This window comes from Thalassophryne amazonica, chromosome 6 (genome assembly GCF_902500255.1).
Source record: "Thalassophryne amazonica chromosome 6, fThaAma1.1, whole genome shotgun sequence".
Classification (NCBI taxonomy): Eukaryota; Metazoa; Chordata; class Actinopteri; order Batrachoidiformes; family Batrachoididae; genus Thalassophryne; species Thalassophryne amazonica.
In genome coordinates, this window is record NC_047108.1 from 66,550,383 (window position 1) to 66,567,147 (window position 16,765).

General features: G+C 42.2%; 1 protein-coding gene across 1 annotated transcript in view; it reads left to right on the top strand.

Moving 5' to 3' along the window:
* The window catches only part of huwe1 (HECT, UBA and WWE domain containing E3 ubiquitin protein ligase 1), a 201,263-nt gene that overhangs the window by 43,592 nt on the left and 140,906 nt on the right, over positions 1-16,765 (top strand). Inside the window, 2 exon segments of the mRNA XM_034172372.1 lie at positions 8,825-8,965; positions 9,079-9,184. Of these exon segments, the coding sequence (XP_034028263.1) occupies positions 8,825-8,965; positions 9,079-9,184 (247 nt within the window).

Sequence of the window (16,765 nt, forward strand, 5' to 3'; positions counted from 1 at the left end):
AGACACAGAAACCTTTCTTGGTCGTCCGAGCGCCAGCAATTTTAAAATGATTCAAGCCCCGTAAATTATATTTTCCTTCTCTCTCAGTAAAATATTCTTTAATTCTAAATGGCACTTGTTTATTTTTCACTTTGTGCATTAATTTAACAGTCTTGAATGAAATCATATCATTAAGTTTTAATATTTGAGATGTAATGAACAGTGGGTTGGTGTGGTCTCTATAACCTGCATTGTGAATTGTCCTTAATTCTCTTTTTTTTAAAGAATGATGGTTGCAGTGTAGTTTTGTAATTGTTGCCCCAAACGTCAGCGCAATAAGTCAAGTAGGGTGCAACCAATGAACAATAGAGTATGTAGTGCTCTGCAATCAAGAACATGCTTTACTTTAATACTGCAATACTTTTTGATACCTTCATTTGAATATGCTGAATATGAGCTTTCCGATTAATTTTTTTCATCATTAATGACACCTAAAAACTTATTCTCTTTGACACGCTCTGTTTACCCCATGTACATTTAACTGAATTTGTATGTCTTTTTTTATAATTTCCAAATAACATCAATTTAGTTTTAGACAATTTTAATGATAATTTAATATCAAACCATCTCTTTAACTTTATCATTTCTGGTCCTAAATCAGATAATTATTGTTGCAGATTTTCCCCTGAGCAAAACAGGTTTGTGTCATCTGCAAAGAGCACAGTTTTAACCAGATCTGAGACTTTACATAAATCATTAATGTATAAAATAAATCATTTTGGGCCCAACACAGAACCCTGTGGTAGCCCACAAATGATGTCCAGATATGAAGAACAGTATTCCCCGAGTTTAACAAACTGCTTTGTTTTGTAAGTAGCTTTTAATGTTTTTTTTTTTAATTTTTAATGTTTTTTTTTTTAATTTTAAAATTTTTTAATTGTTTTAATGTTCAAATCTTCAGAGTTAGTACATTATTTTAAAATTAACAGACGTGTTATATATCACTTTGTACATTTTAAGGTGTTACATTAATGTAGTTATCTATCCGGAATAATTTTATTTTTAAAGCAAAACCATAATTCAAACTTGCTTTCTATTTCTTGACCTCTCACTCATCACGGGACCACTGTATCCTGTCAGGGTAAATGACCTTTTCCTACAGCAGGGGGCAGAGCGCACAAAGACGAGTGCTGGCTCATTGGCTGTTTGGGTTTCTGATCGCCATTGGTTCTATCAGAAGCTTTGGCTGCTTTTAAACTCCAAATCAGCTTCTTAGTAGCTGAGAGTGTATGGGAGGCAAAATTTAAAGTTATTGTTTATCTGTAGCTTCCGATACGTTTTTAGGCAGTTTATTGGTTTAGCGTTAAAAAAGATAACTTTTCAGTTACCAGTTATCGAAGCTAACTTTTTGGTTAGCTGTACCCGCCGCTGTTTCCAATTCACATGGCAGTTTTCAGAATGTCTTGCTCATTTTTTGATTAGAGTTGTGTTAGAGAACCTTGTAGTGCACCAGATAACCGAATACAGTAATCGTGCAAATGGTGATGGAAGCACCAAATTTGGCACAAATACACCTTAGACATTACTCTTTGAAAGAAATGATTTGCCATTTGAATCATCAGTAGGCAGCCAGGTAGGGGTCAATTGAAGAATTACACAGGGGTCAAAATTAAAAGATGCTCCAGTCATATTGAAAACTTTACCATACCATGTGTCTGATTACAAAGATTCCAAAAAGGTGTAGTTTGGACTATCTGTGACTGAATGTTTTGGAGTTATGGGGTAAAAACAGCAAGAATGGCGATAAAGGTCACTTTCAGTTTGTACAGGGGTAAAAAAGTGATACAAATTATTGGTTGAGTTAATAGGGTTTTAAAAAGGAATAGTTTGCACCGTGGGTAATGCTTAGTCATCATTTTACGGGTTAAGATGTATCGTGTCATAGAATCCAATGGTTGCTGACATTGTTTGACCTTTACATTGCAGACCAAACATTCAACACAGTCAAAACTATTCCATTTATTAATCCTATTATTATATGGTATGTGATTTTGCCAACTTCTGATTGGCCCATTCGCCACTTTCTGAGCTGTACCACATGCCGAGTTGACCGCTGGTAGAGCCGAGTACATCTCGCTTGCAGCGTAGCGCTAGCCAATTGAGCGACGCCTTCTATCGATAACGATCAATCAGACAACGCGATACAATGCCTACTTTGGCCCGCTTCGAGTTGCATCGTGTACACAATGCAGTAAAAACTAAGGGCACAGAAAAAAAAAAAAAACGCTGCTGACTGCAGCAACTCCTCGGTCTTCTCTCACAAATGTGTTTAAATACAGTCCATAAAAGTCCTGCTCACAGACTGATTGACAGGACATGTCCACATCAAGTATAACTCCAGACATCTCCACTCACAGACGTTTCGTTCGCATGCGCATCTCGCGGTCAAAGTAGGAAAGATAAATTATAACAGAACTCAGAGCGCAGACCTGCAGCTCAGCGCAAATATAAACTAGAAGTTAAATCAGAGTGCACAGTCTGTCTGCAGCCAAACTGCACTCTGATTCCTCTGTGCAGAGAACCTGCAGGCTGCGTTCTCACCTTCTCTCTGCCCCCTGCTGCGCGCACCTGACGCAAACATTCCTGCGTCGTCATGGCACCACAGGAAGCTTGAGGCAGCCCCAGTGTGAAAGGGGCTTTAGAGATTGTGCTCATGAAGTATTTTGGACCTGTTGGTGCAGTATGACAGTAATAATAAAGAGCTGAAACTTGAGATTGATTATTCAGTATTAGTATGTTTGACAAACTCCCAATTTTCTTGTTTACCATATATTAAAACAGTTATAGACTTTTGATGAGGTGTACCCGTGATAATGCGGACCTGGACATGCTCGCCTCTTCTACAATTTCTCGGATAGTCACACGACTGAAAAGCCACCGAAAGCTGTCTGAATCTTCCGAATGGCATGTCACAGCATGCCCTGTGAGGCTTCAACACGGAGGCGCGTTTGCTGCGCCATCAGCTTCGTGCCAAGAAAAAAAATGTGCTGAAAAAGTGCTGATGCCCTCCTCTTCCACAATTTCTCGGATAGTCACACGACGGTCCCGCATCACCACAGCGTTCACTTTGGAAATGATCCGGTCATTTCAGCATGTTGATGGCCGCCCGGAGCGCGGCACGCTCTCCACCGTTATGCGGCCATCTTTAAACCAGTTGTACCGCTCCTTAATTTGTGTGATGCCCATAGGATCGGAAGCTGTCTGAATAATTTGAATGGTTTCCACTTGGCTGTCGCCCAGTTTCTGGCAAAATTTGAGGCAGTTGCGCTGCTCCAGTTGTTCCGCCATTTCCTTGCAAAGAAAAAACGATGAGAGACTACACCCATCCTCACACAAAGGCTGCTTACAAGCAAATGACGCAATCGACAGGCGTGAAAAAACTCATGCATGCGCACAAAGGTTCAAGGTTGGCTCATGCAAGCACATGTGATTAAAATCCATCAGGTTTTTGAAAAAAAAAATAAAAAGGTCGGATACTTTTCTATCAGACCTCGTATATGCAATTTGTTCCTGTAAGACAGATAGTATGTAGTGCATGAGTGAACGTGATGTGCGTGTGTGACCCCCATCCGCCCTTCCCGATCAGCCTTCACCATCCGACTCAAAGCCAACAGGCATTTATCAGGAAGGGCCAACCATCAAAACATGAAGACAGATAAAAACGAAAAACAAGTGGCGACATCAATAACTGTAAAGTGATGAAAACTGAGACACCAAGGAGATGCGTCCCAATCATTCAACATACCAGGGCAAACAACCACACATTGACATGCATCTACAGCAACAATCTGTCTCGTTAGTGAGCATCCATACCCTATTCTAGAACACCAGTCTTGAGAGTCCCCTTGAGAACACCCAAAACCGAATTGTGGTGACAGCCCCAAACACCTAACCATCCTCACATATGGATCCAGATCACAGCGAAATATCCAAACACTACTGTGGCTTGTGTGTTGGGCCAAGACAAAAGTACAGAACCTTAAGATATGATGTGGATCACTCTGGCATGTCAGGAGCCATACGGCTGATTGCATACAACAGATGGAAATGGGTTTTGGATGCAGGGCCCCAGGAAAACAAGGAGAAAAAGGACAGTCGAGGGGGGTAGGGGCCAGGAAGGGCACCCACCAGAGCCACCTGGGCAGTCCAATGAACCACCAGGGGAATGGCCCAGGCGGCGTCAGAGCACACCCACACATTCCCCCCCAGAGGCATAGGAAGCAACCTCATGCACCAGGGGATGCACACAGGGCGCCAGCATAGGCCCACAAAAGGGGCCGCCCCTGAACCACACCACCCGGGCCACAGCCTGCAAAGGGAGGAGCGAGCGGAGGCTAGGGTTAAAGGAGCCAGGATGACAAAACCCAAAGCCCGGGCAGGGACCACCAAGCACAACGAGCGCGGGATCCGGCCCCCAGACAAGGGGCGGGACCAAACCCCCCAGCCAACTAGCGCACGAGACTCCCCCAGCACAACCAGCAGGACCCCCTCAAGACCCCACCACACATACCAAAGCCCAAGATCATGAGACCACCCAAGCGGGACAATACATCACCTCATGGAGACCATGGCCCCCATCCCCCCCAACAGGCCACTGCACCCTGGGCCCCACAAGCCCCAGAGTAGGGCCCCGAGACCACGTCAGAACTGGACATACAGACCACCCCCCATCCCAGCGCTCCAGTCATCCCCAGCCTCCAGGGGCCAACCCCATATGCCACACTCACCCTACCTAACAAACCCACCATAGTTATTTTGATTAATTTCCCTTGATGTGTGCAACCACCTAAGTGAGCATGGATAAAATGTTGCATTAAAATCAGGGCAGGAATGGCAGGTGGTAGACTGCCGTGAGAGGCTGTGGCACGATGCTGCGCCACAGCCTGCCATGCAAACCTATCCTATTAGCTCAACCAATAATTTGCACCACGTTTTACCAAAATTGGAGCAACTTTAACTTTTGTTAAATAACATCTGTGCTAATTCCTTATTTTATGTTAGTTATCAAGTATTTGCTTTTGTTATATGTTTAGAAGTGTCTGGAACCTGGTTCTAACTGGTTCAAGGTCTCAACAGAAGAGTTAGGTTTCACTTCTATCACGCATGTGCAAGTTTCAGATAAAGGGGGGTTTCCCTCTCTGTGGGGAGCCAGTAAGATTAGGTTTGTGAGACGAAAACCCACCCACTGTACTGCTGACATTGTCTTGTATAAAAGCATTTTGTTGGCCATGTTCGAGGTCCTTCAGAAGCTGGAGTCCGTGTAGGCTGTGTCTCTGGGGACCCGGGCCTGATTTCTTATTGCTGTATTCTTCAGCTGAGGAATATAGCAATTTTGTTCTTTGTAAAGGGCATTATATTACAAAAATAACTGAGAGGAATTACACAATTGGTGCCGGTGACCCGGATATAAAACTGTTGCTGGTGAGGTTTATTTGAACCGCTTGGTTATGATGACGGGCCATGATTTTTTTTTTTTACAACCAGCAAAACAAAAGGGGCTTTGATCGGATAAGCAGGAAACCTGTTATAATCGAATTTCTGCAATATTGACTACTGTAAAATTGATTTTTGTTGTATTAAAGTGATGGTCTGCATCTGAGATTCCCGTTAACTTAGAAAGTTCTTGAAAGTCACTGTGGAAAACTTTTTTCTCTCTTTCCTTGTTTTCTGATATTTATGGTAATTTTATTAGTTGGGGGAAAAGTCCGGCCGTGGTTCATTTGTCCGGCCGATGCCGAGAAGTGGGTTTTTTTTTTGTTTTGTTTTTTGAAGCAGAGGATCTTTATAAGGGGCAGTATATTACAAAAAGAACCGGGAGAAATTGACCCCTGTACAAATTGATAATTGACCTTTGTCACCATTTTTGCAGTTTTTACCACATAACTCAGTTACCACATAACAGTTGTAGATAGTCCAAACTATACCTTTTTGGAATCTTTATGCTCAGACAAATGTGGTGTAGTTTCCAATTTGATTGGATCATCTTTTAATTTTTACCCTGTGTAATTCTTCAATTAACTCTTACCTGGCTGTCTGTTGAAAATTCAAATGGCTTATCAGTTTTTTCAAAAGAGTAATGTCTAAGGAGTATTTGTCCTCAATTTGTTGCTTCTATCACTATTTGCAGGATTGTTTATCTGCTCTACTATTGTGCTGTCATCATTAGCAGCGAGCTGCCGAACCCAAATGTAGAAAGGAGTGAATGTTCACAGATTTAGTAAAATGGTCAAGAATGCAGTGTATAAAGAGCCATAACGAGACCAAAGAAATTTTTTGAAGAAGGAAGTTCAAAAGATGTTCGTTTGGTGGTAGTACTTTGGTTATTTACAGTAAGTAGTAAGTACCTTTGGCTGCTCCCTTGTTTGCACTCGGGGTCGCCACAGCAAATCCAAGGTGGGTCTGCATGTTGAATTGGCATAGGTTTTACGCCGGATGCCCTTCCTGACGCAACTCCACATTACATGGAGAAACGTGGCAGAGGTGGGGTTTGAACCCGGAACATTCTGCACTGAAACCAAGCGCATTAACCACTTGGCCACCACCCCTGCTTACTTTGGTTATTTACAGTCTGGCTAGAAAAAAGTATTAATTTACACTGTAAATATTGTGGAAAAACAGCACCATTAGAGACTGGCAGTACATCACACTGATTTTACAATCTGAAGTACAGATGTCCAATGCAGCATCCAGGGCACAGGCACTTATTAGTCTATCACAGCTAGGGTTGGGTATCAATCAATAATTTCCGATACCGGTACCAATTTCGATACCTTTACTTCGATACCAGTTCCTGAATGATACTTTTTTCAATACCAATTTTATACAATCAATTCTAACAAAAAGAAAATTAACATTACACATAGAACCAATCTTGAGTTTTATTTTTCAGCTTTGGTAATTTTCCACTCCAAGCAATTTTCTTACAAAAAAAATAACCAACAAATAATTTCCAGTGCAAAAGAACACTTGAAAACACTCTGTAGTTTTTGTCAAAAGCATTTCCTTTGACATTTTGGCATGAATGTCTCTCCATAGAATCTAATCTGAGCTGAGCTCAGCTGGCTGCTGCACGTCAGCGCAGAACGTTTCATTTTGGGAGGAAAAAAATCTTTTGATTGCACTTTTACAATAACATCAAGTATTACAACGTTTGGACAGAGGTGTCATTTGATTTAAACCGTGATTCTCTTTGAAGTTATTAATTCCGACCGGACTCTATCTTTCTAACATAACTCGCTTGGCAGAGAGCCATGCAGCGTTTGGAGCTGTTTGAATGGAAGGTTTCTTTATCGCAACAAGACAGGAGTCCCAGTTAGTGACTTTATTCCACACAAAAGTGACTCACGATTGATATTTTAATGACTCTAAGAGGGGTTAAGAAGCAGATTTGCTGCTTCTGAAAGGCAGCGGAGCAAAGCGCGAAAGCAGCGGGTCGGAACAGTGCTTCATTTCTTCAAGCTTAAAAACGATGCATGTATTAAGTTGCAGTTGAAACGGAGTCCGGTGGTGGAGATTTTGAATGAGGCTGCTCGTGTTCTGTAACGTCCACAGGTGGACTTGAATGCTGAGAGGAGGATGGCTGTGGACCACTCTTCTTGCACGTGATTAACTTCTGGGTATTGAAACTTGGCACCGAAAGACGAGGCATGTGTCAATACTCGGTACTACCGAAGCATTTCGGCCGGTGCTCCAAAAGAACCGAAGTTCGGTACCCAGCCCTAAATACAGCTCTATTCTGATAGCATTTTTGTCCAAGGGCTTAATGCTGTTACCTGGGCAGGGGCAAGGCACCTTCCAAGCACTTGACAGCAGACAGTCTTGTCTTTTTTCTTACCGTAGTTGGTGTTTCCCCTTCCCCAAGGCTGGTGGGTGGTCAGGCTAATGAGAACTCCCACCCGACCAGAAATATTTTAATGCCAACGAAGTTTATGGCCAAATTACCATTAATTTGGATGTGAATAATCATTTCGGGGCACCAAAGCCCTTTGATTCTGGTATTCCCTCACACAAACAATCTTCTGTGGTGTAAATGTTGTAGTTAGTGATTTGACACCATGCTAGTTGTCTTTTTTTTTTTTTTGGTCTTACTGACAGTCAGCTGACTGCAGCGCAGCATTAAAACCTCCTGCTGCCTGAAAATCTTTGGGTATTGTATTTTACCAGTTGGTTTAACAAAGATTTGAGCTTTAAACAGCTATCCACTAAAATTGCTGACTATTAAGACTAAGGCTACAAGTTTCATTACTGTTAGTTTGGTCACTTGTGTCACAGTGCTATGCCTGTATAATCCAGTGGCATTCAAAATGTGGTGATGGTTAAAATCTCATCTCTGTTGGCTGCAGCATGACTTACTTAAACTTGCTTAAACACTTGATTTTAAATTTGACTGGAGCTCTTCATTTTGTGTGCGTATGGATGAGAAGTCTGAGATGTGTGAAGCATGGGAATGATTTATTTATAAATAAGTAAAGGAATTTTGTCAGATTTTCACATTTTCTGTTTATAGTGAGGACTTTAATACTTCCCCCCGTCCCCCAAATATGTTTTACTGTTAATGCAGGAAGCATGAATTGCTTTTGGTATTTCATTCTGAGTATTAAATTTCTGTTTTTTTTTTTACCCCCTCCTTTCTTTTCTATCCCCTACCCCCAATGACTTAAGGAAATTAGTATGTTGAAGTTCTGAGACTTGACCTTGGTTGATATATGCAGTCGGAGTTCTTCACCAGTACTTTTAAAGCATTTCAGGAATCTGTGCTATTTAATTTAATCTTATCCTTTTATAGGTGATCAAATTCCTGGGTGATGAGCAAGACCAGATAACCTTTGTGACACGGGCAGTGCGGGTGGTGGACCTCATTACAAACCTGGACATGGCTGCCTTTCAGTCCCATGGTGGCCTTTCCATTTTCATCTGCAGGCTAGAGGTTAGCTAAGCAGTGGTTGGGTATCTCAATTTCTCACAAAACATCAGGAATCAATTTTTATCAATATTGTGCCAACGTCACTCGGCCCTTTCTCCATCATTTTAAATATACAGCATGAGGTTGACCTATCAAGAAAAGAGTGCCCTTTTGTCATCAAGCCAAAGATCCAGAGGACCAGCGCAGCTGTGGAGTCTGAGGACATGGACACTGATATGGAGAGTGAGTCATTATTGCAAGACTTCTTATTGAAATTTTCCACATTAACAAATCCATGGCTACACATGGAAATTATTTAAATTCTTGACTAGTGGTCACCAGTTTTGATTGTCAGAAAACCTACAGTGTTTGAAATGGATCGTAAAGCTTGGTGCACGAGTTGCAGGGGTGGGGGGAGGGGTGATAGATTCTTAGCTGCATCGTGATGCACGTATAACAGGCCTTTCACACTGAATCCGTCAGATGCGTCAAAAATCGGTCTAAAAAGCATTATTTTCAATTAGACGCGTTGTGTTTTAGATGCTTCAGATGCGTCACGTCAAAAGCCGAGCTAAACTGACGCATCTGATGCGAGCGCGCATTGCCGCTTGTCAGCAGGCTGACGGAGTCAAAGTTTAATCCAATCCAACTTCTGACTTGCTGAGCTGTGACGTACCTTTGCGTTGTCCAATAGGAACAACGCGTCGGGCCAAAACACGGAAGACAGGTGGCAGAAACCACTGATCTCTACAAAATGGACGGTGCAGCAACCACTGATATGTGCAAAACATACGTGTCACAGGACTCCTCATTTATGGAGCAGTTTTCTGAAGAAAAATCCTTCGAAATGTTTTTTGTTGTTGTTACCTCATTATTTCTGATTACTGTAAAAAAAAAAAAAAAGTTTAGAACACTTGTAATTAAAATAGCTAAATCAATAAATGGTTCTTTAGAAACCTTTCGTCTGTAAATTAAAACCACCTGTTATTTCAGATTATTTCATTTCTTGTTTACATAAGGAACCTCGGACATTTATTTTTAGACAAAATAACATGGAAATTTGTACTTTTTTTTTTTTTTTTTTTTTTTTTTTTAAGTCTGGTAGATTATATCTCATTTTAACCAGAAAAACAGACACTGTAAATAAATACTAACGTTTATTATAAATGCAACAGGAAATAATTTAACTGACTGCAGTAGAGAAGCTTGAATCTTCGACTGGACTGGGTTGCTTGACACGCGGACGTTTTGCTTCAAATCGCAGAAGCTTCCTCAGCTAAAATTCTTGCTCTGGTGGTCTGACTTCTGTCTTGACTCTTGTAGAGAAGAATAATCAAGAAGTCACAAAAGCTGAAGTTTTAAACCTAACCAGACCCCTCCTACCGAGAGGCAGACTGCTATAGGCTAGTGACTAAACAATAGCTCTAATTAGCACCTATTGTGCTCTAGTTAGCACCGTCCTAATGACAGGGCAGCTGTCTCTCTCCTGATGACTCCCTTGATGACTCTGCTGATGACATGAATGACTCATTACCATGAACAAAAGACTGAAACTGCTTTGACCTGAGTACCCCATTGTAAGCTGCTGGAGGCAGATGAAACAATCGTGTCATTTGATGTGACTTCATTGTTCACCTGCATCCCCACTGCTGAGGCTGTCTCAGCTGTGAGGCAGAGACTGCTGGTGTGTCTCTACTTGAAAGGACCAAACTCACACCAGACCACATCTGCCAACTCTTGAAGATCTGTCATAACACCACGTATTTCCTGTTTAGGGGGAATTAGTACAGGCAGATTCATGGTTGTGCGATGGGGTCTCCGGTATCCCCCATTGTGGCCAATCTGTACATGGCGCGAGTGGAGAAGACAGCCTTGACGTCTTTCACGGGCATCTCTCCCAGTCACTGGTTCAGATATGTTGATGACACATGGGTTAAAATCAAGCAACAGGAAGTTGAGGACTTTACAGAACACATCAACTCGGTGGACGCCAATATCAAGCTCACACGTGAGGATGCCAGAAACAACCATTTAGCCTTCTTGGACTGTGATGTTACGATTGGAGAGAACAGGCAGCTCCAGACAGGGGTTTACAGAAAACCAACTCACACTGACCAATATCTGCTCTTTGGCTCAAACCACCCCCTTGAACACGAGCTCGGGGTGATCAGGATGCTTCAACACAGAGCCCTACAGGTGCCCACAACTGCAGAGGGAAGGGCTAAAGAACAACAACTTGTCCGGAAAGCACTCACAGTATGTGGGTACCCACGATGGTCCCTGGACAAAGTGCAGAAGTCCCAGAGAACAAAGAGACCAGATAGACAGGAGACGGAGACAAGAAGAAGAGTGTCTCTCCCTTATTTAGCAGGAGTAGGGGAAAAACTACAGAGGATCTTCAGACAGCACAAAATCCCAGTTTACTTTAAACCGGTTAACACCTTGAGACAGAAATTAGTTCACCCTAAGGACAGGATCCCTAGTTACAAACAGAGCAATGTAGTGTATTCTATCAGATGTCAGGAAAACTGTAACAAACACTACATAGGTGAGACTAAGCAACCTTTACACAAAAGGCTATACCAGCACCGCAGAGAGGGCGCCAGTGGACCTCAGTCTGCAGTTCATCTCCACCTTAAAGACACTAACTACACGTTTGAGGACAAGGAAGTTAAAATATTTGCCAGAGAGAAGAAATGGTTTGAGAGAGGGGTCAAGGAGGCATTCTTTGTGAAATGTTTGAAATCCATCCTTAACCGGGGAGGGGGTCTGAGACACGCTTTATCCCCTGTTTACAATGGGATACTCAGGTCAAAGCAGTTTCAGTCTTTTGTTCATGGTAATGAGTCATTCACGTCATCAGCAGAGTCATCAAGGGAGCCATCAGGAGAGGGACAGCTGCCCTGTCATTAGGAGGGTGCTAACTAGAGCACAATAGGTGCTAATTAGAGCTATTGTTTAGTCACTAGCCTATAGCAGTCTGCCTCTCGGTAGGAGGGGTCTGGTTAGGTTTAAAACTCCAGCTTTTGTGACTTCTTGATTGTTCTTCTGTACAAGAGTCAAGACAGAAGTCAGACCACCAGAGCAAGAATTTTAGCTGAGGAAGCTTCTGCGATTTGAAGCGAAACGTCCTCGCGTCAAGCAACCAAGTCCAGTCGAAGATTCAAGCTTCTCTACTATGGAAACCACCTGGACAACTGAGAGCCTACACAGAAACAATGACTGCAGTGTGATTGTAAAGTAGGATTTCTGTGACATAATCTGTTCATTTGTTGTTAAAATATAAAATGAAACAGCTTTTTAAAAAATAATAAAATAGTTGCTGTTCAAAGAGCCTTTTATTTAGAAGCAGGTGATGTTCTGCTGGATTCTCGGGACCAGATGAAGGTCTCTTCTGCAGCTTTGAGCTCTGGTGCTGTTGCTGAAAAGCAGAGATGTTTTCTTTCGACTGGACTTCGTGTGGTGTTCAGCTCATCAATGGAAGTTTGGTTGTCTGCACAGCAAATGTTCCTGATTGGAACAAATAATATTTCTTTAAATATAAAGAAACACTAAACAATATATATATATATATATATATATATATATATATAAAGGCGGGGAAAAAAAACTATGGAAAAAACGCCCGAAAAAATAAGTTATTTAAAGTTGAGCTTTTGTGGTGTCTGAAAAAAGCTGTAGCTTTATTTGGTAAAAATAAAAAGACTGAACCATTTAGAAATTAAAGTGTTCACTCAGATCAACTGTGCTAAAAGGCTACGGTAACGTTAGCCGATCATTAAACCTTCACAGCAGTTCAGTAAACGTTATGTTTTATTTTTACATTATTCTCACCTCGATAAAGCTGCAGAACTAATCTCCGTTGGGCAAACTGGGACTTCGCATATATCCAAAAAGTGGGAGATTTCGGACTGAGTGGGTTTGCTCCATCACCCCGGCTGCCTGCCTCGGTCTGCCCAGTGATGATGCCTGAAGGCCGGCTTCTCCGTGCGGGTCGGCCCGCTGTCGCGGTTCGATCGATATCCCACCAAGTCATCGGTCCTCCCTCAGTCGGCGTCACTCCGAAAAGTAGCTGAAAAAAAAAAGCTTCTCCCAGCAGGGTGATGGGAGAATTGTTCTACTGCTGTTTTTTAAAGCTTTTTTTTTTTGTGGTTCATGTGACCCAAATTCAAGATGGCGATCACTGACCTTTTTTTCAGATTGTGGAAACAGCCAGAGTGTGTGACGTGGCAATCTCCGCCCCCCACCTTTTTTTTTTTTTTTTGCTGCTTCCAAAGCGATGCGTCTGACGGATCCGACGAATTCCGATGCGTTGACGGATTGGCTTGACGGATTCAGTGTGAAAAGCCCATAAGAGTGGAGGAAAGTCCTCACAGGTGGACTACATTATTTGTACAAGATGCAAGCTAAAATAAATTTGAGACTAAGGTGGTGGCAGAAGATAGTGTAGCTAGACAGTCTACCATGGTGGTTTGTCAGATGACTTTAGAGGTGAAGAAGAGAGTGAGAGGTCAACAAACGATCAGACAGTGGAAGCTGAAGGAGGGAGACTGCTGTATGAAATTCAGTGAGCAGGCACACTGGATGGAGGGGAGGCAATTTTGGACAACTAGAAAAGTACTGCCGATATGGTGAGGGAGACAGCTAGGAAGGTACTGAGTCTAACATCTGGACAGCGGAAGGAAGACGAGGAGAGTTGGTGGTGGAATGAAGATGTCCAGGAAAACACAAGGAGAAACGTTGGCAAAAAAGAATTGGGATAGTTGGAGAGTAGACAGGAGCACAAGGAGATGCGGCATAAGGCGAAGAGAGATGTGGGAAAGCTAAGGAAAAGGCATTTCACGAGCTGTGCAAGAAGTTGAATTGTAAGGAAGGAGAAAAGGACTTGTACCAGTTGTTCAGACAAAGGGACAGAGTTGGAAAGGATGTGCAGCAGGGAAGGGTGGTAAAAGATGCAGATGGTAATGTGCTGACAAACAGGGAGACTTTTGACTAGGTGGATGGAATATTTTGAAGAACTGATGAATGAAGAAAATGAGAGTAAATCAGGAAGTGCAAGGGATTAGTAAGGATGAAGTGAGGACAGCTATGAAGAGTGGAAAGGCAGTTGGTCCAGGTGACATTCCAGTGTAGTCATAGAAATGTCTTGAGAGAGATTGCAGTGGACTTTTTAACCACATTGCTACATAAAATCTTGGAAAGTGAGACGATGCCTGAAGAGTGGAGACAAAGTGTAGTGGTTCCTATTTTCAAGGAAAACGGTGTGCAGAGCTGCAGTAACTACAGAGGCATAATGTTGATCAACCAAAGCATGAAGTTAATGGAAAAGCGTAGTAGAAGCTAGGCTGAGAAAACAGTTGAAGGTCTGTGAGCAGCAACATGGTTTCATGCCGAGAGAGCACTGCGGATGCACTTTTTGCTCTGAGAATACTGATGATGTATAGAGGAGGCCAGAAGGAGTTGCATTGTGTGTTTTAGAGAAAGCTTATGCCAGGGTACCAAGAGAAGAGTTGTGGTATTTTTTGAGGAAGTCTGGAGTGGCAGAGAAGTGTGTGAGGGTAATGCAGGACAAGTACAAGGATAGTGTGACAACTGTGAGATGCACAGTAGGAATGACAGCCTCAATGTGGACGTGGGATTATCCCCAGGATCAGCTCTGAATCCTTTCCTGTTTGCAATGGTCATGGACAGGTTGACTGAGATCAGATAAGAGTCTCCATGGACTATGATGTTTGCAGACAATATTGTGATCTGTAGTGAGAGTAGAGAGCAGGTTGAGTCTAGCCTGGAAAGATGGATATATGCTCTGGAGAGCAGGGGAATGAAAGTCAGTAGGAGCAAGACGTGTGAATGAGTGGAAACCCAGTCAGTAAAATAGTATGGTTACAAGGAGTGGTGAAAGTACGAGTTTAAATACTTGGGGTCAACTGTCCAAAGTAGGCATGTGAATCTCATCACTGACAACAATTCGTTATACACCTCAATACGCTACCAGCGATACAATAGTGAAACTGATGATGTGATATGATTCACCCCGGGTCCTGATTCGATACGATTTGATGCCAATTCACTTCCTCACAATGCGATACAATGCAATTTGATGTGATACGCTTAGTGATGGGTATTGATAAGATTTTATTTTTTGATTCTACTTATCAACCCGATTTTTTTTTTTTTTCTCGATTTGCTTATCAATAACTCTTGTGAATTTTCTGTGTACTAAAAGTAGGCTTTACAGGCTTTCTATTTTATTGAGTCTTAAAGGAAATAAATATGAAATTGGTCACCGGATCCTTGATTTCTGGACATAAATAAAAATCAATAGAATCTGTTCATGGTCACTGGATCCTTGATCTCTGGACATAAAATCTGTACGTAATAGATGCTAGATTTCTGGACAGAAATAGAACTAAACAAAATCTTTTTTTTTTTTTTTTTTTGTCAAAAGCATTCCCTTTCAGATATTATTGACAGAAATGTAACTCCATAGACTCTGAGCTGAGCTCTTACAGCCGACTGCGCTGCACATCAGGATGTAATTCATAAGAAATAGAGGACGTCTCATTTTGGGGTAAACAAAACAGGTTTGGTCGGGTGTAGTTTGTTTGTATTATAACATTTGGAAAGATGTCATTTGAGTTAAAATGGCGATTTGCTTTGAAGTTATTAATTCAGACTGAAATCTGCACGGCTCTTTGGAGATGTGCACTTAGTCCCACAAAACAGAGGATATTATTATTATTTTTATTTATTTTATTTTTTTCCTTTTCCCGATGGACAGCTTCGGGCTGAGCTCCTCACACCGGATTGTGCTCATGCCAGAGAATCATTGCGCAAAACTCTGGTGTGGAACAGAGAACGATTCTCATTTCATGTCACCAACAAGACAAGAATCCTTTTAAATGGCTTTGAGAGGGGTTAATGAAGACATTGCGGACCTGCCGCTGGAAGCGAAGCAGAGAACCAGCGAACAGTGGGTCGAAGCGCTGCTTTGTTGCTTCAAGCAGCCCCACTGCCATCTACAATCAATGTAGATAAATGGTCATTTCCCAGTCAACATTCTCAAAAACAGCCACTCCGGTATCTAGAACTGAAGGACCGATAAGGGAATCGTTAAGCAAAAAGACTTTTTGATGTCATCATTTTTGTTGTGGTAGAAGTGTGCTTTCGAATAGAATAGAATAATTCTTTATTGTCCACCGAGGTGGAAAATTGTTTCTAGCTTCCGTCTGTGGTGCGTTCAGTGTGCATCGAGGAAAAAAATGGATGCAAGCAGGCAGCGAGCCATGCAACACGATTAAACCCGTCAAATGAATCAATGCACACTGAATGAATTGATGCACTCGCATTGTGTTTGTATCTAGATGCCGATTTGTGTTGATTAATCTCCATATTTTTAGTCCAGTGTAATGGAGAGTGTGGTAGAGAGTTGAAGAAGAGAGTGCACGTAGGGTAGAGTGGGTGGAGAAAGGTGGCAAGAGTGATTTGTGATACAGAATATCTGCAAGAGTGAATGGGAATGTTTACAAGACAATAGCGAGACCAGCAGTGTTGTACAGCTTAGAGATGGTGACACTAACAAAGAGACAGGACTCACAGCTGAAGATGTTGCGATTGTCTTTGGGAGTGAAGAGGATGGACAGGATTAGGAATCAACATCTCAGGTGGGACTGTTGGGAGACAACGTTAGGCAGGTGAGATTGAGATGGTTTGGACATGTGCAGAGGAGGGACCCAGGGTATATAGGGAGAAGGATGCTGTTCGCCACTTATCTTTGGCAATTTTTAAAGGAGAGGGGGGGAAAAAAAATCTGTTCTCAGTTGT